The sequence below is a fragment of the Neolamprologus brichardi genome, chromosome 12, assembly GCF_056152115.1.
Source record: "Neolamprologus brichardi isolate AB-2024 chromosome 12, ASM5615211v1, whole genome shotgun sequence".
Lineage (NCBI taxonomy): Eukaryota > Metazoa > Chordata > Actinopteri > Cichliformes > Cichlidae > Neolamprologus > Neolamprologus brichardi.
Window position 1 is genome coordinate 13,287,679 of NC_142115.1, and position 24,902 is coordinate 13,312,580.

At 39.0% G+C, this 24,902-nt stretch overlaps 1 protein-coding gene across 7 annotated transcripts in view; it reads right to left on the minus strand.

The window, feature by feature from the left end:
- Positions 1-17,077: 17,077 nt before the first annotated feature.
- The window catches only part of pbx3b (pre-B-cell leukemia homeobox 3b), a 56,850-nt gene continuing 49,025 nt past the window's right edge, over positions 17,078-24,902 (minus strand). For 4 of the 7 annotated variants that reach the window (XM_006803109.3, XM_006803107.3, XM_006803108.3 and 1 more), the window contains 5 exons: positions 22,647-22,812; positions 21,981-22,058; positions 21,440-21,552; positions 20,442-20,531; positions 17,078-18,838 (listed from right to left, as the gene is read on the minus strand). In XM_006803109.3, the coding sequence (XP_006803172.1) occupies positions 18,746-18,838; positions 20,442-20,531; positions 21,440-21,552; positions 21,981-22,058; positions 22,647-22,812 (540 nt within the window). In that variant the 3' untranslated portion in view covers positions 17,078-18,745. The remainder of the gene's footprint in view (positions 18,839-20,441; positions 20,532-21,439; positions 21,553-21,980; positions 22,059-22,646; positions 22,813-24,902) is intronic. The other 3 variants (XM_006803112.3, XM_006803111.3, XM_006803110.3) reach the window with 1 other exon arrangement.

The following is a 24,902-nucleotide window of genomic DNA, read 5'->3' on the forward strand; positions in this document are numbered from 1 at the left end:
TGGGAGAAGCTTTTTGTATGCAGTCCTTTTTTTCCCCCCCAACATCAGTTTGCCAGAGTGATATTCATTTGTTGGAAGCTGTGCTGCATAAACAAACAACGCCCAAGGCTACCACTGGCTGGTTAAACAACCAGGGGCTGTTTTCTCTTTTCTCAACCATAGCACATTGTAAATTCCTTGTTGGACCACAACACACTCATCTATGTTTATTTAACAAATAGCCGACATGTACTGACAATTTCACCTCAGAATATTTACGCCTTGCATCTCAAAAACCACCTTGTTTACAGTTTCTGTTCCGGGTTTGAGTAATTAATTAATTAAAGACGGTTAGCACAAAAATAAAAGCTCGCCATGACAGCAGAATTGTTTTAGGAATGATCGAACGGTCTGCACCGCACATCCTCCCCAAGTTGCAATGATACAAACATTCTTTCGTTTGTCGGCATCCCTACATTTCTTCTTGCCATTACCCTGCAATAAACCGAGAGCATCAACATTCTTCTAACTAACCAAAGGCAGATTGAAGCTCCTGGCTGCCACTGCTGTAACAAATGGGGCAAATCATTGTCACAACCCATGTTTCTTTCTCCTTTAACGTGGTTACATGACTGTGCTGGGACATTTATGGACTGCCTGATCCAGTGCTGGCAGATTAAAGCAAAATCAACCCAAACCAGTTTAAACCTCTTCCCTGACGAGTCTCGCAGCATATTGTACAGCAAAAAACAAACATTTTATTAACAATAAAACATTGTTTTATTTCATTTTCTCGCTCTGATTCAATCTATTTCCCTCGACGTTTTTTTCAGGAGTACCTTCTTCCTGCTTGTGAAAATGGGGTTTGTATTGATGAGCTGGGCCCGATATTGATTTCCCATCATTCCTGGTGTGGACATTTTCTGGTCTATTATACTACAGTCGCAGCATATTCCCCTAGCAGCCGTAAAGTGGATATATGGGCAACCTGACCTTGGCAATATGGAGATAATGAAATATCCTTAATGACCCTTCCTGAAAGATTTTACAGGCTGGACTATAGACTGCCAACCCATGTACAATAATAGTTAGCAGAGGAGGATTTTAGAGGCCCAACTAAATCTAGAGCTCACTACACATATCAGTAGGCGTGTTGACTTGTTTATTTTACTAGGTTAATGTAACCATTAGGAGCACACATTTATATGATAGTAGCTAATATGAATGAAAGGTTTATATTCAAGGGCATTGTCAGCCATTACTCTATGACTCCCAGCATCATGGAGGGAAAAAAAGGAAAACAGTATGTGTATAAATGATACAGATCTCTCTCTATATATATAAATATAAATATTTGGACAGTGTCACTTTTTGATCATTCTGATTTTAAGCCACCAAACAATAGAGATGACTGAATTTAACTCCAGGGGTTTAACAATAATGAATCACACCGCTATTTATTATTATATCATAATAAGAAGAAAATGCTTCAACCTTGAGCATATTTCTTTACTCGTACCCTATTGATAATTGGAAAAAGAGTATGAAGGAAACTATTTAATTCTTTAGTGCTCACAAGAGCAAAGTGGGAGGGTGTGCTAAAACAATGTGCTCCTGTAATTTCCTCGAATTGTGTGAAACTGTAGCCAAAGACAGAAAGAAGAAAGGAAATGAATGCCTGAACTCAAGTAGTACTGTAGGTATTTAGGTGTCAGAGTTGGTTTGGCATCAGCAGGTAAAAAAGGGAGATCATTATTCACATGTCATGCTGACAGTTGTTTCAGAGATTCGTGCCGATAGCAGCTGATAATCATCCCCAGAGCGAAGCAACAATGAACTTGCCCTACCACTCCACTGTCTTCTGAACACTTCAAACATGCTCCACTTCAAACACAAAAGCAGCCATCTCCTTTGATGTCATTGTCAAAAAATGAGTTTTGTTCCATCGCATTTAAACTCCACCCCCTCCGCTGAAACCTTGACGGAGACGTGCGAGAAACAGATTTTGAACATGAAAAGAGCAGCTGTGTTGACTGATACAGCCCTCTATCCTCGGGCTGCCATACTTCTCCCTTTGCCTCACCAGAATAGGAAATAGTAAGAGCTGGGGAGTACATAACCTTTAAGGTTTTAGACGCCGCTGCTCGCGTTAATGTGATGTTTACAGAATATATGGCGCAGAATGTGTAATTATTCATAATTTCCTCTCCAGTTAAGTGACGACTACAACAATCCACAGAAGGCCAAGTAGTAGCTGAAATATCTAGTATTACATCTGCAGTTAGCTCTTTGTACAGCTCCTTTACTAAACGGGACCTGGTTGCAGAGGCAGCTGGCAGAGTATGTCTGCTCCTGATGAAATCGCACTACAGACACGGCTGCTTCATAATGACTATAATCACAGCAGATAAGCAACTAGTGCATGGGAAGGGTGGAGATCAGAGGGTGAAAGAAATAGAAGGAGAGAAAAAGTAATTGAATCTTTTGGAGGCACATTCAGATGAAAGCCATTGGCTGTGTGGGAGATGCTTTTCAGTGAATGACATTTAGATTACAGAGGTGCCCTGTTCACCATCACGGTCAATACCTCCTTCTTCACAATAGCACTCCTAAGTCTCAGCAACACTGCTCTCAGAATAAAGAACACATTTCAGCAGTGATGTGGATTTTGGGGATGCAGAGTTTTCTTTATGGATATTCTCCAGATTTAGGAGGCAAACACTGACGCTGCATTAAAGCATAAGAGACAGCATATTATCTGTTTAGACTGCACTGTTCAAACATCGTTATCATCCCTGCTAGATAAATAAATTATAAGATTGAGATTTAATAATCTGATACATGGGCTGATATTTTTTTTCTTTCTGATATCAAAAAACAGATTTCCCTGTCATCTGTATAGTTACTCATGAATTTATACAAAGATACGACAGTCCGTGTTAAAAAATAACTTCCTTTACTTGTTTATTCAGTTCTGTTCTATTCGGTTTTATTTATGTAGCACCAAATCACAACAACAGTCACCTCAAGGCGCTTTTTATTTGAAACTAAAGACTCTACAGCAATAGAGAGTAAACCTCAACAATTAGATTACCTTCTATGAGGAATCACTTGACGACAGTGGGAAGAAAAAACTCCCTTTTAAGAAGAAGAAACCTCCAGCAGCAGAGAGGGGCAGCCATCTGCTGTGAGCGACTGGGGTTGAGAGGACAGAGACGGGTCACTTAGTCTCTCCCAAACTCTGTTTGTATCTGCTGGTTGTTGTGTTTCAAACAGGGATGTTTCACTGTGCAATGTAACATGTTCAGGAGTATTTTTCCATCTTTTTTGCCTTTAAATAAAAATTATTTGCAGACACTAATTCGTCGACAAATAGCTAAAGGGCTGGGCCGTAATACTGGCCAGTTAGCTATATGCTGATAATATCGTCCGGCCAGTATATCAGTCAGGTTCTAATAACTTCCACAACCAGAATAAGTGTTACATTCAAATATAAGGGTATTCAGTTTCTGCTGTGTATGGTCATTTTAAATATTCATTGAACCACCTTATCAAAATGTAACCGCTGGGGAAGTTTCTCCCCCAGCACTTCCACCTGCTTTTATCCCTTCTATCTCCAGTATTGACACGGACCAGCATATTCCTAATATTAGAGGAATGCCATATTCCCCCGGTGACACACTTCAAATGTATCTCAGATTAATGATATATCACGGTAAGGGATCTACAAAAACCATTAGTAAGCCTGACACTTTGACGTCAGATTTTAAAAAATTTCCAAGTAATCTTTTTGATTTATGAAAGTGTGTCCAGGTTCATCGGGAGTGATTCCAGATTTATCACATCCTGGTTAGAATTATTAATGATTTTCAATTTGTAAATCTGATGCTGCCATGTTCGCAGGAGCTTCGCAGAATCACCAACGGCTGATATCAGAGTCCGAGGTTTGCTCCTGAAGCATGATTACTTTATCAAAATATTGCTACCTATGACTTACATTTCACTTATTTTCCACTCTCGCAGTTCCTTTCCCATCGCCTTCATTTCTCTCTCCTCACGTACGAGTGCCACACACATTTTTCAAAAAAGCCTTCTAAACACCAGAGCAGCCACAGCTTATGTCATTGCTTGGCTAATCTTCTGAAGTTAGACATTGCACTATTAGTTCCGAGTTCCTGACACATGCACTTTTAAGGACCCGCTGTGTCAACATGTCAAATGGGATGTAGCGCGCTGACGGCTGTACATTGCAATCTGCATCTGTTGATGAGAAGTACAGAGAAGATCATCATCACTTTCCAAAGATAGCCAGCTATGTGTAATGTTGAGGTTTGCTTTGATGTCATGTCAATGCATCAGTACAACTACTTTACCTCTACTTAGTCTGTATGCTCACAATGACTTGAATCCATTCTCTGTGAGGTGTCCTTTGTGCGGCATATGCCCACTCAGAGATGAATAAGAATGTCACTTTGCAAGTAAGCACTATGGAGACATGACAAGATGCACGGATGTGACACCTTTTGCTGAAATGTGCTTTTCAATTGAAGCCAGAACAAACACGATAGTGATTTTAAAAAAGTTTAACATCCTCTCAGTCGGTCTTGTTTTCTAAGAGCACCTCAGTAATTATTTGAAATGCTTTATTCCAGAAATAATTAGGCCACAGGCAGCTAATATTGCCAACATTTCTTGCTATCGCTGTTCCCGTTCTTACACCTATATGGTGCATCTCACTTCAGAGGGAATCGGTGGATGTGTGAAACTGTTGATAACCCCCTCCGGTCCCTGTCCTGTTCTCAGATAAATACAGTCCTTCACCACATCCATGAGTCATTGCTGATAGTGCCAGCAGGAACACTGCCTCTTTATCTATTCAAAACTCTGCTGCATTGACTCCTGTTTTGAATATCACCAATATCGTGGGAAATTGATACTTACAAGTCAACTTCAGTTAAGTTGTAACGTGTAAAAAAAATCTTTGGTGAAGCATAGGAAAATTCCAGATCAAATATAACATTAGAGGAATATTATTGGAAAACTGTCATGTCTGCAAGGCAGCTAAATATAAATCCATACCCAGTAACTCATTACGACAAAGACTGGAACAGGAAACAGGCTGGCTCTGTCTAAAAATATGAAGAAATATGCCCACTCCAGCACCTTCCTCAAACTCATTTCGAGGTTCTTGGAGTTTCATAATCAACATAAGGTCGGCAGGTCAAAAAGAGAAACAAGACCCTTCTTCCTTAACTTCACTTGACCTACAGTGTTCTTGTGCTTGGGCACCACCTTTGTCTGCTCTGCTACTTCTGATATGGATAATATCCCAGTAAGCATGATGCTGGCAGCTGGGCAACAAATGATAATAGTGCTTTTTAGCATCATCTTCTATCTCACTTTAATGCAGTTGTTGGTCCACCGATGTATGCCCCGATAGGCAACAATCTTCCACTCTGTCCTCCAGCAACCAACTAAGATGCTCTATTGATTAACTCAGTGGCTGAGGTAAAGGCCGGCGGGAAGACGGGACAAGTGGATGTGATTCCTACTTCCAGATGTTGCCAGAATGCAGGTTTGTACAAGCCTGTTCTGGCACAGGAGAAAGTTGCTCTTCTTCTGGTTTTGTTCAGTTTGTGCACTGAATTTTGTCAGGATAATCTTTTATTGGGACACATAACAAAATAAAGTTATGACTAAAAATGTTCTTCAGGAAAACACAGACTAATATTTTAAATGAATTTAACAATTGAAATTGCACAATGGAGCTAAAATTTCCTTCACCATGTGAACTAGTAAACAAAAAGCTTTAAATTTAGATGCCATAAGTATACAGTGTTTTCCCTGTGAGTACAACTAGGCCTCTGGTAATATTTAGTGTAAATCTGCCATTTACCTGCTGCCATCGTTCAGCCTACTGTCTTGTCACTTCACAACAAGTCTTCTCAAACTGTTTTGTGAAATAAAGAAATTACCAAACGATGCGCTATCTATCAAATAATGTAAAAAATAATGTCACCACTGAACCAAGTTACTACATGTAACACTGAATTTATTGCTCCACAAATTATTTTACCCAAAGTAATAAATGTTTTTGTAAGATTTTGCAGATTGAGAGTGCCAAAATGTGTAGTGCTCTGTAAAAAATGAATCTCATTTCTCATTCTCTATTGTCTCTGCACTCAATTACCTAAATCTAATAAAAGCAACCACAAAGAAACTGTATAAACTTGAAAAAAGAAACCAAAAAAGGAGAAAAAAACAGAGGTTGAGAGGTTGAAGTCTTTACAGAAATCCTGATTAATTGTCCTCTACACAATTTAGATTTGGTTTCATGCTTTAAGTAAGAAGCTTCAGATTACAAAGCTCTTGTGCAAAGAGAACACAGACGTTGTAAGAAAAGAGAGCACTGTTATATACTGTTACACCGCTGCGTTTTGCAACTAATGAATTAAAAAATTCAAGCGTTACACTCGCCATGAAGAAATACTTAAAACTCCACGGGAAATCTGCTTATTTGCTTTCTTGAGATTAAAGGTTAGATGACACCACTGATACTGTTAATATGTCGCATGCAAGGCAGCTACGCTCACCATAAAGAGAGGAAACAGAGAAAAACATCAAGCCTGGTTTTGTTCAAAGTGGGAATTCATTTCTTCTACTGGTAGATATTTAATAAACATGCTCTAACGTTGTAATAAGAACACATTACTTGTTATAAATGACATCAACCAGTCAGCCACAACAGATGAAAATCAGCTTTAATCTGGCATATTAACATGATGGATTTCAGTTAATGAATTTTAATTAACGTGCATGAAGTTTAAAAACATTACAAAACTGAAAAACTTCTGTAATGCTGGAAGATTTCACAGCTGATTAGGTCAATTGTAAATTAGTAAATGTAAACGGGTGTAAAAAGAGCGTCCCAGAGAAGCTCAGGGAGTGTTTGCTGCTCCCTGAAAGACTGCAGCAAAGAGTTCAGCAATTGAAGAATAATGCATCTCACTGTAAAATTGTTAAAATATTGAGGATTTCATCCTGTATGGTATATGATATAATTAAAACATTTTGCAGTCAGGGGAAATCGCCACTTACAAGGGACAGGGTTGGAATCCAATATTAAGAGGCTGCAGGGCCTCGGGTGGCACTGCTTTAAAAACAGATGTGATTCTGTGGTGGATGTCACTGCACAGCCTCAGAAACATTTACAAAAACCATTGTCAGTGAACATAGTTTGCTTCTGCATCCACCAAGTTTAAATTCAACCTTGCAAAGAAGAAACCTTTATAAAACAGAATCAGAAACACTGCTCCATTCTGCACTGAGCACGCCTCCTCGACTCTCCTCTGTTTCACTCCACACTACCGCATGTCATTAACTTTGTATCTTCCCTCTGCTGTGTTTTGTACTTTCGCCTCTCTCTCCCTGTACCTTACTGCAAATGCCTCCGCCTTCAGAGCCATATGTTCCTGATGCTCAGGTACCAACACCACCAACCTGCTGAGCATTTGATGTGATGTTGTTTGCTGTGTCTCTGTGCTGCTGCTGCTGTTTCTCTCTTTGCTCTCCTCTCTCTTCAACCAGTCAAGATAGATAACTGCACCTCTGTCACCATGAATCTTAAGGTTCTAATATTTAGAATAGTTTACCATACATTGTTAAATGTTTTCAGCTGATGTTGTGTTGATAAAAGCAAAATAAGTGGGACATAATCCACTTACTTCATCCACTAATGGAGTGAGGCTGAAAACAGTAAGCCTGTTTGCTTAGCTGGCCTGCCTGCAGTCCAGACCTATCACACATTGAACACATTTCAGGCAATATGAATTTTTTTAAAAAGTCCTTATTTGTTGAGGAGCTGATGATGCAACATCTTAATAAACATGCTGATGTCCTAACTTTATTGACCATTTTGGTGCTGAAAGATTAAGAGTATTTCTTTTTCATCAAAAAGAAAATAAAAACAGTTTGTAAACTTTAACAGATTTGCAACAATTTTCACATGTTCCTTTCTTTGGGTTAGGTTTGTTTTTGGAAATGCGGTAGTGTCCGACTTCTCGTGAAAATGGGAAGGAAAATTGACTGAAACTGAACATTTATTTAACTCGAGGTTGAACGTTATCAGAAAATAAAAACAAACAAACAAAAAAAATGTCACCAATAATGGCAAATGGATTTTCTGTTGAACTGGTTACTTTTATACTCGTTTCTTTTGCAATTGTTTACCAGTGGGTGAGTCGGGGTGAAACGATGTTTATTGCTTTTCGGTTAAGAGCCCAGGGGAATTTATGCATTGTTGTGGAAGTAATTAACAGAGATGGAGGGGTACAGCAAAGGAATTCCAAATGAAATGACAGCTCACTCCTCACTATCATACATTTACATTTTTCTTCTCTGTTGCTCATTTTTGTGGCTCCTGCTAAATATTGTCCTGGGGAGACGAGTATTTTATGGTCAATGCAACTCTTTTATTTCTATTACCTACAGCACCGACTGACACTTTCCCTAAAGGCTTGCCAAAAGAAAAGCCATTGTCTGTGCTACCGTATGCTAATCTAAACATTCTTGAGACTTCTTAGGACTTTATATGTGCTCATTATTGCCCTGGGAAAGTCAGACTCATAAGTCACTCTCAAACCAGTGTCTTTCTGTGACTAATATGTCCGGAGCCGTGTCCCGTTTGTAGTCTGCTTGTAGTCGAGTCCTACTAATTAATGGCTTTTGATCGCATGGCAATTAACAGTCCCTATGGAAACTTTAAAAAAAATGCTGGTATTTGCTGAAATCTATCTCATGACTGTTAGCTATCGTCACTTTAGCTTTAACATTTATTTGCATTCATAAATAAAAGTGCAAATTGAAATTTTCACCCAAATACCTGCTGGCTACACCGATAGCACCAAATAAAAGGTTCGTTTCCCTCAGAGGCTGAGTCAACAGAGTAGCTGAATTACTAATCACAATTCTTATACTGTAGTATCATTTTACGTCTGCAGCCCTTATTCAATTTTACTTGGCAGCGTCAAAATGAAATTTAATTTGAACTAAGATGCGTTGTAAAAGCCAGATGCTCTGAGATGAAACAGAGACACGTTGTTTCCTCCTGGGAACGAGAGATGGAAAAATTAAATGTCTTTTCACCACCGGTACATTTGTGTTTTTAATTTTTTTTTCTAAACAGAAACAGCATCATCTTGCAGTCTGGTATAGCATTTTATCTCTTGTTGTATAATATATAGTATGATGTCAGCCCCCTGTAAAAAGGCAGTCAGACAATCAGCACTCGAGAGGACCATAACTTACTTTCTAGTTCAAAAGCAAACATCGTTTTTGTTTTTTAAAGACATTCTAGGTAGTATCAGAGTCTGGAAATTGCCATGCTTTCTCCTTGCCAGTCTGTGCAGTCCTGACAGGCTTTGACAAAGGGAGCTGCAAGTTAACAGACTTGACAACAAGAGCCTGTGACAACCATACAAATTAAGGATGACTTATGATGAAGTATTGTGGTCTGAGAGGCAAGACAGAAAGTACCAGGACTTAATTTGTGTCAGACTAGCAATGATTGTAATGAATTCCTGTGGTTGGCTTGGACTCAGTGCCAAGGTCTTGAAAATTCATGCAGCGAAGATCTTGCGTGTAGATTCCAAATATGCGGTGCAATCATTTATTGTCGAACCGCATCTTAAATGTATTCCTGTTGTTCTTTTAATGTGAATCATTTCTTCGATTATGTGTCCTTGTCAATTTGGTGGATAACTTGCTATTTTTGGTCATAGCTCTGACCACAATTTTCAAGTTCATTTTATGCTATAGGGCTCTCAGACAAGGCAGGCTGATCATTTTATCCATACAGTAAATGACCTTTTATTGAGGATGTCAATAGGAGGATCTGGTTACCTATGTTGAGGGAGAGGGAGGAACTTAATTGCTCCCAGTGAGTGCAGTCTGAGGACTTGATTAGACCTTGAACCCCTTCTCATGTTTTTCATTTGTGTGGTGACGACCTTCCTCCTGCCTGAAATCAGCCCGGGCTCATTGCATGTCCACCGCTCTCTGGAGATTCATGCCCCAGTGGCTCCAACTGACTGCTGGCTTCATTCTAGTAACTCTGAAAGAAAATCTGTTAACTAATTTTTTTTAAAAGCATAGAGCTCATTATATTAATCCAGAAAACTGTCCTTCACAATTTATCTCATGACAATAATCTAAATGTAGCAACATAGGCCGGTGAAAAAGGAGGGATTATTTGCTTCTTCTTTTTTAAAATCAATTATATTGTATATAAAACACCAGTTATAGTGTATCGCTTCCTTGACAATGGAAAGTAAATCTACTATTCTATACTATAAAATAACTACTGCGACCAAATCAGATGAAAGCGGGGAGAAAAAACAGAAATCACAATTACGGCGCTCAACTGACCCACCTGCCATTAGCAAGATGAATTAGCTGGGTCCATGCTAGTGACAACAGCTACAGAGGGAAAATGATCCTGGTGCCTCATAGACCTGGGCTCTCAGACACTACCAGGAAGCAGACAGGGGCCACTTTGAGCCCGGAGACCCAGAGAGAGAGAGAGAGCGGGGGATAAACAAGATAAACACATTCACTAAAGCAGCAGTGGTGTAAAAGACTGATGGGGGTTTACATGTCCAGTAAAATGCTACACCATGCTACAACCATTGTGAGTAAAATCAGTAACTTTGTTTCCTATTAGAAATTGGAAACCAGAATTGGCCAGAATGGAGTGGACAATATTTGTATGGCTGACATCACTTTTTTAAGGGGTAAAAAAAAATCTGTGATTCACGAGTAACAGTTCTTCAAGACAATCTTCCATGTCTATTGCTTCAGATTTGACTGCCAGGGGTAACGGGATGACTGATTGCATGTTAAATATGACATCATGCCAATGGGCAACTTTTCTGTGCGTTGCACCAGTGAGGTCACTGGTCTCCAAATGATTTCCTCGGGGTTCAGAACCAGCCTACTCGGCTACAGCCGCTCCTCTCGTGCTTTTTAATCAATAGTCGAAGATAGTTGCAGAATGTAAAGTATGTTGCAATTCAGAGTCAAAAGAACTGGAAAGTGCCCTTAGATGTGATCACATTATGAAGCAACCAGATAACAAACACATTATTTAATTCAGTCAAATGATTGCATGGCAGGCTGTGAATTTTAAAGAGAATTAAAATGATCAGCTATGAATATTTTTTCATGTTAACCGGTAACGAAGGTGGTGTAAAGGTTTCTAAAATCCCACTGAAGTGTCTGTGAGAGAAAACTGTGCGATGGTGTTTGCCACGGTTTCTGGACAAATATGTCCTCGGTATAACCGCCTCACATCTGTATTTGTTCTGCTCTGAATCATAGGTGGCCCAAAGCTGTCTTGATAAATAGCTACTCCAGGCAAGTATGGTGTATGCTCTCTGACACTATAGGTCACATAACCTTGTTGTCGGGACTAAGACTAATGCAATGTGAAGTGTCAAGTTATTATACTTAAACTAGACTGTGGAGCAGAACCTGAGCCACTGTGGTGATAGCAAGTAGGTGAAACAAGGCAAGGTGAATGTAAAAAGGTCATAAAAGGAGAAGATACTGAGCAAATGAGAGGGGATGGAAGGGAAAAATATTCGACACTGAGCGGGTCTTGTCGGAGGTGAAAAGGGGCACCGAGGTTCTCGCTACTCAACGTACATCATAATTGGCTGCTCAGAGCTGGAGCGATGCAAAACACAATGCTGACTCGCAAGTCGCGCACGATCCCAGGAAGGGAATCTGTTTGTTTATTTCAGGAGAACTAAATAATGCAGTAATAATCCTCCTCACCATGTCTCCCGAGCAAATGCCTCAGCACCTGTCAAGAATTTGCAGTATGTTGTCTATTGAGAGAGTTGCAAGAAGAAAACATGCTATTATTACAAAGCCAAGTAAACTAAAGTAATTGTCTGCAGATGGCAAAAACAAGCCACAGCTGTTAATACAGTGTGAAACATAAGATATGAAATATAAATGTAGCAGCGAGGGACTGAGAACAAACTGCATCAGACCAAAAGCTAATGACTTCCCATTACACAATGTAGCCTATAGCCACACTGCAATACATAGCGAATGGAGGATGGAAAATGTGCTGTAAAGACTAGCTGTTATTCCAAGTAATTACCAGAATCAAAGTCGCTAGCTGGAGGATTTTAGATTTGAATCGATTTCACTAAAATGAACATTTTGCCATAAAATGCAATATGGTGTATGTAGTTTTTTTTATAGAGTAGCGGCGCATTCTCTAAATGATTATAATTAACACAAATACATCTCATTAAAGCGTTGACACACAAAGTAGAATAATAAAGTCAGCAGGCAGCTTAGCATAGCTTAGCATAAAGATTGAAAATTGAGGCAACTTCAGCACATGCGCATTAAACCACAACTTTATGTTTCTGAAATAGCCAGGATAGCTGTTTCTCTCTCTGTGTCTAATCCTTATGCCAAGTTTAACTATCTAACTAGTAGTCATTGGTGTGAAAAACCTTGCAAAGAAAAAAAATAAAAGATTTTCCTAAATGCATCTATTATAAAACATGGCTTCACAAAGCATCTGCGAGTGAACCAGCAGGTGGTTCACAAAAAGAACACAGGAAGCAATCACATGCATCTTATGAAGCAGTTTTTTTAATATGTGCAGGTGAGAAGAAGTCCAAAAAGTCTTTGTAGATAAACATGTTGCCGGTGAGGGGGGGTTAACGCCTGTTTTTGCAGGAACAAAGGGTGAACACAATAAGGTTCATCCAGCTTGGAAACCTCACACGTAACCCTGACTGCAGAGCTTCTTTAGCAGCATGACGGGATTCTGAATATTTGAAGAAGCTTTTGATAATCTTTCTCAGAATGGTGCCATCCTTCTTTTAAATCGTCTCACCTTCACCACATGAAAACGTAGCGAATGATATTTAACAGACCATTTAATGTATTAGGAGAAAAACATCAAAGGAATCTATCACAAACACCTTGTCACTTTAGGTAGACTTGTCACTTCTTACCTTTTTTAAAGCTTGCAAATGAATTTAGTCTGTTGTCTGGTATATTTATTCAGTGACCCACTTTCCTAATCTTAAATTAAAAAAATAGTAATAAAAAGAAATTGGTTCAGTTGCGTTATCTTTTTTTCAGAAGTTGACAACAGGCTTGTTTGTTTTTGCATGTCAGGGTATATGTTGAAGCAAAGAAGGCAAACAGAGACGAGAAAGGAGACAAAGCCTCAAAATATGGGATATTTACATGCTGTAACTCTGAGCCCCTTGATGCTCAAAAATTATGAAGTTATTAGATACGATTAAAATATGTCTTTAATATATATACTATTTTATGCTGTAAGGGTTATGAAGACAGAAAAAAACTCTTCGAGAATCAAAGAGAATAAAGCTGAATTCCACATAAAAAATTTTTTTGTTTCCAAGTCTTCAAGTGTCCCATGATCTAAGTCAAGCTGACAGCAGACAGGAGTGACACCCAGTGGGGTCTTCTGCTGCCTAAAAGTTCGATCCGTGCATTCAGAGATGCTCTTCTGCATACTTTGGTTGAGGTTATTTGAGTTAGTTTTGCCGTCCTATCAGGTCAAAGCACTCTCCTCTGCCATCAACAAGATATTTTTGCTTCGAGATCTGTGGCGAACTCGATTTTCTTCGTAAACCCTACACGTGGCTGTGTGGGAAATTCCTAGTAAATCATCAGTTTCTGAAATACACATATCAAATCAGCATTTCTTTCCCCCATGCATTGAGTTTCTGGCCTGTGATTGGCTGATTAGATATTTGCATTAAGGAAGGCGTGACCAGGTGCACCTACAGTAACAAAGTAGCCACTGAGCCTTTATACAGATGGAAACATCTGTACCGCTCTGACAGAACATAAAATTGAAACATGAACAGACTACTGTGGGATGTTTTCAAGCAGCATTGTTTTTTATATAATATAATATAATATTTATACCTCTAAAACATTCTTCGTGCTTTTAATGCAATACATTTATTTCTTACTTGTAAGTATGAGGGAGTCAAAAAAATTAAAATAAAATAAAAATGAATATGAATCTCTTTTGTTTGTTTTTTTCTTGTTTGTATGATTGTTTGGGGGGTTTTTGTGACATGGTGTGAGTGTACTTGAGCAGCACGGAGGCAGCACTTTGTTGCTCACACGCGTCTGCTAAGAGGCAGGGCAAACATCTGTCTCCTGTCTTAGCCTTCACATATATGCTTTTGTCCAAGCAGCTATGATAAGCCACCTTCAGTTCAGAGGAGAGAATACGTGCCATCTTAAAGTAATCTTTCAGCACCAAAATGGCTGAATGGGTTGAAATGAAATTGAAAATGAACTTCTAAAGATGTAAAGAGAAGCCAGATCAAATGTTAATTAACTCCACTGTTTTAAGCTCAAAGGCCACTCAGGACTCATCTCTTAATAGAAGTCACTGCGGCTGAAGAGATCAGTGCAGGGAGGCTATGGTCCATTATACATCTGCTCAGTGAATCAAACTCCTGCACACTACTCTCAGGCTACACTGCTCTCTTTATGAGCATCTTCCAAAGCAAAGTCTATCAAAATTATTGTCCAAGGGTGGCAATTAGCGAGTTAGCCAGACCCTTCTCATCCAAACATTCTGTGCTAAATAAGAGCTACGGCACCATGTCTTCAGTGTTTACATGTAGGTTACTGGACCTTGTGTGCTTTTAAAAGAAAGAAAGAAAGAAAGAAATATAGTTTAATCACATATTTAAATATCCTATTAAAATAACTAAAACATAATTTCTTAATTATGGCTCTATGTTTAGAATAACAAATACATTTTTTCCATGAAGAACAGATGTTCAAAGAGACACACGACTACTCTAATTTGCATTCTTCAGTCACTGTTTGGCTAAGGAGAATTGTTACGCTCACATAGAAGTGTACACTTCTCAATATGATGATTTAGTAAAACACGGCTTTAATAGTCAAAAGAGAAATTTTATAATTGTGGATAAATGCCAAAAATGGAAATGTCCTTATGATTACATCACTATGATAGTGTCATAAAGCACTGATTAAAACTAAAAAAAAGCTAAAACAACAGAATATAAGTAAAATTCTCACAAGAAGTAAAACAAGAACTGAAGCCAGTCTTTCAGAGGACTTTTTTTGTCTTTGTTTTTGCCACACTGCTGAACCTATTAAACAATATAATGGCTGTAAGCTTCTTCCTCTTAAAATCTCTTCATTGGGTATTGGTATCATTTGCACTTGACACCACAGATGCTTTTAGATTTGAATGCTTTTGGAGTTTAACTGTTGATTATATTTTTTAATAGGATTTCCAATTTTTTTTTAAAATGCATAGACTATTGTTTATTAACTCACATTATCTTACACAGTGCTGTTCAAATCTTCAAATACAGAAGATTTACATATACTTTCTGTTTTTTATCATATTGCTGCAACCTTTGATCGGCGATCAAAGCACCAACGTACACTTGTAATTATTCTCTGAAATCAGAAAGCATCGATTCCAACATTATAGTGTTAATTGTTGATTTGACTAAAGGTTAACAACATAATGCTGTTTATGTTTTAGGGCGTTTGTGTGTACATTTGAATATCAAGTCATATTGAAGAGAGGAACAATACGTTTGGCAGCTCATAAATTTCAGTTTGAACTTCCTACCAATTAAATTGAGCAAAAGTGTGATGCAATTACATTTTTTTTTTTTTTTACATTTTAATATTAACAATCACTCTGTTGAAACACAGTATAACATGGGTCCATGAACCAAGCATTGCAAGGCATAAATCATAACGTGACAAAATTACATTTTATATTTAATCTAATACGAACTCTACCTTAATAATACAAATGATATCTTTCTCTAATTTAATTGGCGCTAGCTTGGTGCATATTGCTAATATAATTCAGGATTTCCATATTTAATGATGCATGCCTTTCATGGTGAGTTTTACTTAGAAAATGTCGTCTTTAATGAACCTTAGAAAAACCTCTAATAGGCATAATCTTAGAAAATGTAACTTCTTTATTTAAAAGGTTCTGAGAGCAATTTTGCTGAGTGCAGTACTTAAAATGTAATAGTTGAAGAATTGAGGAAGCAAATGCATTTGTAAAGCTAGAATAAGCAAATAGATTGCACTCTGAATGGCTGAGAAATACTGAACTGACCTCTACATGCTTTCATGGATCCTTAGAGTGGATCAGAAAAGGATCATATGTAAAAAAGGGCAAAACTGGGATTTTAATTTCATCTTCTAAGAAAATATGTGTGCATGTGCACAGAAATCTGTGACATGGGTGTGTAGTATTAGGACAAATGCAGAGAAAGGTGTTCAGTGTTTTTGCCTGGATGAGTGGACAAATATGTTCTCCTAGAAATTGCCTGTGCATTGCACTTGAATCACACTTATACTGTGTGTATCAAAGAAAAAAAAACAAACTTGTACATGTGCTTTGAACTTGCTGCTTGCTGGGGATGCTGGGAGTATTTGTTGCAGCACTTTGTTGAAAATCTAGAGGGATCCATTTCTGAAAGGGACAAACTCTGGACACGAGCTTAGTAGAAAGACAAGAATGAAGAACTATGCTAAGAAAATGAGAATAAATGGATGTCAATTTCCATGTGGAATTGGTAACCAATGATCCATTAAGCCAGCCTTTCCACAAAAGACAGACAAAACAGCCTGAATAAGAAGTGCCTGACATTTCAGTTAATTGCACTTTGTCAGTTCTACAGTAGCTACAACCCAGGTCAAGTCCTCAGCGTCTACCCACAATATGTAAAGCAGGCAAATCCATACGTGATGAATAAATAACATGATTTTATCTTTAATTTGTATTTAATCTATCTAAAAACTAAACAGGTAATGTGTTTAAAAAATGAGAAGAAATGGCTTTTAATGACTCTGAAGTTTCGATTAATGAGCAGGAGCAGTCAGCTACCATTAAATTGCATCCCTCGTTGAGAGTTCACAGAGATGGAGAAGAGAGCCGAGGTTCTACTTACCAGACAAGCGTTAAGGGAAAAACTAGAGACAACAAACACACCCCCTTGCTGTCATGAAAGCAAAAGGTTTATTCATGTTTGAAATTACACAACTACCACAAGGAAGACTTTTCAGTCCAGGGTGTAGTCTGGTTAGAAAGTAACACTAAACATCTTTAATACATTAGAATCACTGCCACAAATCATTTGTCATGACTTTTCAGTTTCAGAATCACATACAATAGAAAAAAGAGAAAAGAAGTCTTGAACCCTGTTGAACAGAGCTGGAAATGTACAGTTCTGAATACTGAAACCTCTATGCATTACAGTTTTTATAGTGATTTTTTTGTCTTTTTTCTCCGCATGATTTAGTAACAAGATGAGCAACATTCAAAATGTTCTTTTTTTTTTTCCTCCCTTCATTATTTACAACAGTTTTAACTGTTTGGTGTTAATTTAACAACAATATTCGCCACACGCCCCGCCCCTCCCCGCGCGCCCACACCCCCCAGCCGTTTAAGCCACAGAGCAACAACATCTTCAGCCACCCAACCCCACCCCCTCCCATCCTCTCCCCGTCTATTTTCCATGGTATTAATATTGTTATTTCATTGTTTTGTTTTGTTTTTATTTGTTATTTTAAGTTGCACAGCTGCAACATCATTTTATTAAAAGATTAAAATATACATTAGATTACATAGAGAATGAAGAGTTTACAGTGTTACAAGATGTGATCAAAATAACTACATAAAAACATTAAATAAGGGCCAAAGAAACTGTGGTGGTGATATGGTTTAGAGGTAGTAGGTGAGCGCTCTAAGCTACAGAAATGTTGGAAATGATTGGTTTCTATGAATGAGGTAATAAAGCTGGGTATTGATTGGTGGGGTGTATAATTACTCTTAAGCTATATTATGTACAACTTTTCCTGTGTAATGGGGGCCTGCTCCTGTGTGCCATGTTGTAATGATCTACTGTCCGTGTGTGTGTGTGTGTGCTGTGGAGGGGGGCTTCCATAAGCAGTACAAAAAAAAAGGTTTACATATGTACATACTAAACATCAAATTATAAAATATGCAGTGGTGTCATGTTATAGTCAAGCAATCAATTATGCTTCTTTATGTTCCAGAGTTTGAATAGTCATTTCCTTGTACTAATGTATACAGCTGTAAGGCAAAAATAAATCTTGAAAGTAACTACAAAGCTGCCATTGAGCTGTCAACAACAGCATTGTTGAGTTGCCGGACAAGACTGCGAGCACATTACAGTCAAAGAAACAGCTGCTTTAATCTCTATGTTGTAAGGACTCAATTATCAAAATGGAGAGCGGCAATTAAATCAAGAATCGAACAAATGGGCCTTTAAGGTGTCATAAAATGTCACGGAAAACACACGAGTGTCATCTCGTACTTTTGAGTGGAGATAATTATCCTGAAAGCTTACTGTTATTTTTGTTTGGAAATGTGCATGTGTTTACCTCTACAGTGAACCAACAAATTAAAAAGAAGAAGAAAAGCATGGTGTGTACGCTTGATTGATTTATGAAGAAAGAACAAAACAGCTACCGGGAAACACTTGGTGTTCATAATGGAGGATGGAGTTTCAATGCGTGCAACACGGTCGTGATACATTTTAAGATACGTGAAAACCAATCTGCTGTGAAAGTTTATTTTTCAATATCCTCTTCAGGTGGTCAGCCAGTTAAAAAGTCCTGCTAGAGGCGAAGATGCATTAATAGCGGATCAATTCGAGGTATCGGAGTGCACACTTCCAGGTCCTTCTGTTGGAGATATTACAGAAGATGGAGTCGTTGCATCTTGCCATCCCCCATTAGCCTTGGACACAAATGGAAAAGGTTGAGATTACAATCAAACACTCGATGCAATATGAACCTGGTAAATTCTAGACACTCCAAAAACAGAATATGTAGATATATAGACTGATTGCCCTAATGTGTCAGTTGATATTAAAATGTTGCAGACGCAGTTAGTCTCGTCTCCGTGTTACAGTAGCATCAGCAAAGAGACTCTCAAAAACAAATTTGTCCTGTGTCCCAACCAATGGGAGCGATCCCTGAAATCAGTGTCTAAGCAGATTTCAGAAGCGACCGACAGCTTGTCGCTACATATTCTCCTGTCAGTCAAGAAGAGGGAGGGCTCGGGCTGCGTGAGGTGGGGAGAGCTGAGGGAAAGTGACAGGGCAGGGCCTCTCCAAGAGAGCCAGTCTTAGCCAGCCTGACTTTGCTTTGCTCCAGGCGTGACCTAGCCTTTACTGGATCCCTCTACGTCACCACCAACACAGCTAAAGGTCTATGTGAATATATCAATAGTGCATTTTCTGGGCTATGGCTAAAAACGGCTGCTTTTCCACAGCTTTCTGTTCAGAATATTTTTTTTTACTTTATTACTCTTTGTGCTCCGATCCTCTCTTTTCATGTGTTAAGGTTATTCGACTATTAATATTTTAGTAGGGATCACGCTGAGCTCTGCTGAGCCAGTAGGCACAGGTCTACACTGCACATGGAAGTGAGAAACCTTGTGAGAAAGAAAGAAACACTTGATCCTACAAGGAGTTGACATGTCTAAAGAGCTTATAGCAATAAGGCTACAGCAAAGCTAAAATGACACCAACAGCACAGAATTGCTGGCAACAGCCGCCACCGTTTGTTTAAATTTAAAAAAAAAAAAAAGAAATAGATTTTTTAAAAACGAATTTAATACCTTATTTTCATGCTTAACTCTTACATACTATTAAGACTGTGAATATCTGTGCATTTCACCCAACAGGCATGCTAACACAAAGAGAGCAAATGCTGCAGTGTTGATACAGTGCCGAGAGAACGAGCTGTCTCCTCCTATTTCTCTCTCTTTCTCTCCTTCACTCTCCATCCTCCCTCATCAACGAAATTAATCTTTACTCTGATAGCTTCAGATTATGTGCTGCTTTACAAAAAGGCGCCGTATCAAACCTCATCAGGGAAGAAGAAATTCATGTCTGGAAAAAGGCTGCGGGCGATCACGTGATCATATTTTATCATGAAGATAAGTCTACGGAAAATGCTGTGAAGCATTTCAAAGCAGCTGAAATGCAACAGATAGGGTGTGTTTTTTTTCCCCCCTCCAAATCTCATTCTTGGTTTGAGTCAAACAAAGTATTAAAAGCCGTTTATTAAAGTAAATCTGATTTTATTCACCTGCTGTGTAGCATATTCTTTATTAAAAGCAGCTTTTATTTAGATCAGGTGACACAGTGATGTGACACACTGGCTAATATTTTATTGTGCAGGTTGTAAAGCAATGTAATGCACTGTAATTTCATTGAATAAAATTAAAGGATAACCATGCAGCACTTTTATTGAAAAAAAAAAAGTATCAATGAATTTCACACTCCCTTTGCCTCAACAAGCTCCATGTGCAAGCCAATAAAACCTTCACTTACATTTAGGCCATGTGGACTATACATCGTGTTTCCCCCCAGAGCATCATTGTATCCTGCCGTCTGACTGATAACATGGCGCAGGGTATCCACCTGAAGGGACAGACAAGGTGGACAAGATGGTCAGCCGAGTGTCTCGCAGACGTCCAACACTAACTGTAAACATGCTTAGTAAAGCAAAAGATATTAACTGAAGTGAAATTAACAAAAAGGGACTTCAGAGACAGCAAATGTACTAACCAGAAAAAAACACGGCAAAAAGATTTTCAAAATAAAATTTAAAACAAAGGATAGTGATGTTACGAGCATGCTCAGGTATACTACTTCATCTAAAGCAGTTGTGGATTTATACCAAATAAAAGCATAAGTAAAAGTAATGGAACACATAGGCTTTAAAAAAAATCTTAAATTAGCTTTGATTTTTCTTTACCTTTATTATGAATGAGCATATATTTTTTTTCTGGTGTGGTAGTGAGTGTGTGCAGTGTGTCGGCTGTGTAGCTGCGTTAAACTCACAAAATGGAAGACATCAACAACAAACAATAACAAGATGAGACAGGAAGATAGCAATACAGAAGTACAGAAAAAAGGGGATAACATCGTACCAAAAAACCCAAATACCAACCCAAGAGCTCAAGTCAAAGCCAAATGCATTCAGACAATGTTTTGAATAGTAACCAGGAAACTGCTTTGCGGCATGATTGCAGTGGGGTGGGATCATATTTTGGCGGCCAAAGCATTCCATCCAAAGCGAAATAGTCAGTAAACACTTCAGTCAATGGGCTGTTATTGGAGGCCTCGCTTGGTAATTTGAACTGCCTGTGGATGGGCAGCATGTTTTTCTTATTTATGTTTTTTGGATTTTTTTTTTTTTTTTTTTTTTTGCTTTTTTCAGTTTGTTGTGCTTCTTAGACTGCACTGTGGATGGCTCAGTACACAGGCAAGACAAGGACAGCTCTCTGCACTAGTCGTCAGGAACTGTCCCTGATTGTTGCTCCTACCTGTGACTGTACATTGGCTCCGACTTGTGCCCCTTGGTAAGAATCCCCATTCAGACTCTGCATGCTCAAGAACATGTCCCCAGAGTTTGGGAGGTTAAAAGAACCTGAAGAACCTGGAAAGGGAAGATGTAAGTAGCTGAATACATGAGAGGGCTATAAAGGGAAAGCACAGGCACACACACAGACACGCACGCACGCACACACATTTATCTGTAAAAAACACACCCAGCTCAAGCAGACAAACACACAGAAGAAAGACTCCCATAAAGCAGGCAACTACAGGGGTGACGGAAGAAAAGGCAAGGAACCAAAACAGAGGAGGAGGAGGATGATGTGCAGAAGAACTGAAGATCTTTTTTTTACAAATGCAGTGAGCACAAATTAAATGAAAATCACATGACAACAAGGGGACCGGTTCTATATGTGGTTGGTCGCTTAAGCTCCCAATTGTTCCACATCACCTACTTCCAGTCTAAATTAGCAGGGAGGTATCACATGGTAAATGACAAGGACAATAAGAAGCTTATGAAAAGACCAGTACCAGTAAACATGTTGCTTAAAAGAGTGTTTTTGCTCTCTGCAGAATCCAGCTGAAACTCTTCATCTTTCATCTGGAATCCTGGGTGCAAGAAAAAGGGACCACTTCATAAGCTTACCACATCCCGACGAAGCTCAAGCTAGTCCAAACTCAGCATTACATTACTCATCAAACTTGACTAAATATGCCCTTTCAGGCTCTTTGCTTTTATCTTTATTTTTATTCAGCATCAACTGCACATAATACCATTTTGATACTACTACTGCAGGTAAAATGCTCCCAGCAATTATGTTTCACTTTTTTGCAAAATGCCTTTACCATTCAGTGGGAATACATACCATTACATTAGAAATGACAAGAAGTTGACAGAAAGTCAAGGGAAAACAAATCCCACGGCATTATTTTAGAATTGTTTTTTCTTATTTTGCCAAAAATACATGTGTTCTCGGTTCACAAGTCAGGAACGCTCTCTTTATGCATGAGTTTGCTTGGCATCAACTGTCTTATAGACAGGAGACACTGTGATCCCCGAGCTGGGAGCAGAGCCTGTCACTCTAGCCTGTGTGAATGGTGCATGAGAGAGTGAGGCAGGCAGGCAGCAGGTTAAGGACTGAGGTAGAAGGTAGATCTTTTCGTTTGTTTTATTTGTCTATATGCAGGAATGCCTACCGGAGTTAGGTGTGGTAGGGGAGTTGGCCTGGCTGTTCTGCACTGCAGCGGCTGCAGCGTGTGCCGCATTTACAGCAGTCTTGGCGGCATACAGGTTGGCTTCTTCCTGAAACTTGCCGATATTTTTCTTGTACCGGATCCTTTTGTTGCCAAACCAGTTGGATACCTGCGTGGGAGAGCAGAAGGAGGAGGAGCAGAGGAGTCAGATGTCAAGCAGGCACAGCACCATGCACTGAGCAGTGCGATTGTTTCAAGATGTCATGTTTGGGTCCATCAAGTACCCAATTCCCAGCCCCTGTGCTAATGTCCGCCGGGTACACAAGCTAATTAAGCCGTAATCAGGAGCCACTTGTGTCTTCTCATGGATGGGAGCATGACATGCTCTCAGATCTGTCTCCTGACAAAACTAAAACACAAGGGGCTCCTATTGCACAGACGCTGAAGTCGGTACATATTTCTCATATGAGGACTGGTTGTTAAGGATACAAATTTTGACATTTCCCTCAGTGAAACATATGAATGTTCATATTTTATCCTCCACAGAATTCTCGCTGGTTCCAGACGAGTGGGTCCAGGTGATTGACATTTTATAGAAATACAGTTGCTTAACGTATTGTAATAATTCATCATATGAAGAGTACGTCCAATTTAGCATAACCACTGGAAAACATTACACAGTTTTTTGGGATTACTGAGTCTGGGTTGCTTTACTTTGGAAGATCATAAAACACTAAGGCAATGAAACATTTGTGCACGCTCAGTGATTTAGAGCGCCGTAGACATGAGAAGCAGTACAGAGATTATTGGGGCAGGCCTAGAGCTCTTAAGGCTCGAGAAAGACTCGAGATCAAACATGCACTAGAAACTGGGTACGTTCAGATTTAGAGCAGTCGGATATGTTAATTTTGTTGGACCGAAACGATGCCATTCAACATCAGACACTGAAAAGTTGTATGGTGTGAACCTTATGTGTGAATGCTGGCTCTGCAATAACAGTGGAATAATAATGAGATGATGCTTGTTTTTAATGGTCCTATAAATTAGAGTGTCTTGTCGCTGTGCTGCAGCCCCCCTCTCAGGCCCTGCAGCCCACGGCTGGACCAGCCAAAGAGCAGCTGCCCCTAATGACGCTTTATTTAATTTCCACCCATGTGCTTAAATTTTAATATCCCCAGCAGCCCGCCGATGCTGTGGCGTAAAAACTGACTGGATTTGCAGGACATCAGATCATTTCTATCCTCCACGTCTCTGTGCTCTAAATCTTTAATATCTAGGCAATTAAAATTAATGACCATTCAGGCGAGGCCCACTGTTGGCAGGGTTTCCTTGACATCAATTGTTTGATGGGTTTACCTAGAGGTTAAACTAACAAGCAAGGCTTAATTGGAAGCAATGAAAGCCCTGGCCATCATCCTTTTTACTTAACCTGCTTAGAGTGGATTGTAGAGCCTAAGACGATGCAATATTGTTGCTCTTTTGGACAGCTCGCAATGTGCCCACAAACCCCTGAAAAATCATATAAAATGTTTTGTAAAGCTCATCAGTCTGTTTAATTTAACAAAATGTTCGTAAAAACAGTGCATTAAACAGATCTGCATTTATTAAAATGTCAGTTGTGGCCAGTTGTGGTGTTTGCACGTTCAGACCTATTTTTATCATTAAATTTGACTTAATGGATACAGACTATACACTAGTTTACTTTCATCGCATATTACTTTCATCAGAAAGGAGGCAAATCCTGCAATAAAATATGACTGATTACTTCATAAAATTAATAGATTTTTTTTTTGAGTGTGTTATGACTGTAGTGCACACATTTATTGTGTTACAAGCCTCAGCAGTCTGGACAGACTCAGCTGCAGTGGCGTCACATCTTGTGGATGTTATACCACCCTTCTTTATTCTGCACACACATTTCTCTCCTGCCCGATGAACTCTGGCTTTAGTGATTCTCGGGTTCAGCTAAAATATTGAATAGATATACAGCACAGCACCGTAGCAGACCATGCATTCAATTGACTCCTATGTTTGGTAAGAATTACCTGACACTACCCGCACTCAAAGGCAGCGATTGTGTCATGACAATGCAGACTTTCTGTGCAAAGCTATACTACAACTGGCTTCATTGTTGCACACTGTAGTTAAGAGTTTGGACTATTTCATCGTGTCTCAGATAAATACTGCTTTCTGATCAATATATGACCAATGCATGAGCCAACAGTGAGCTTGCAATGCCCTACTGTAAGATCAAATACA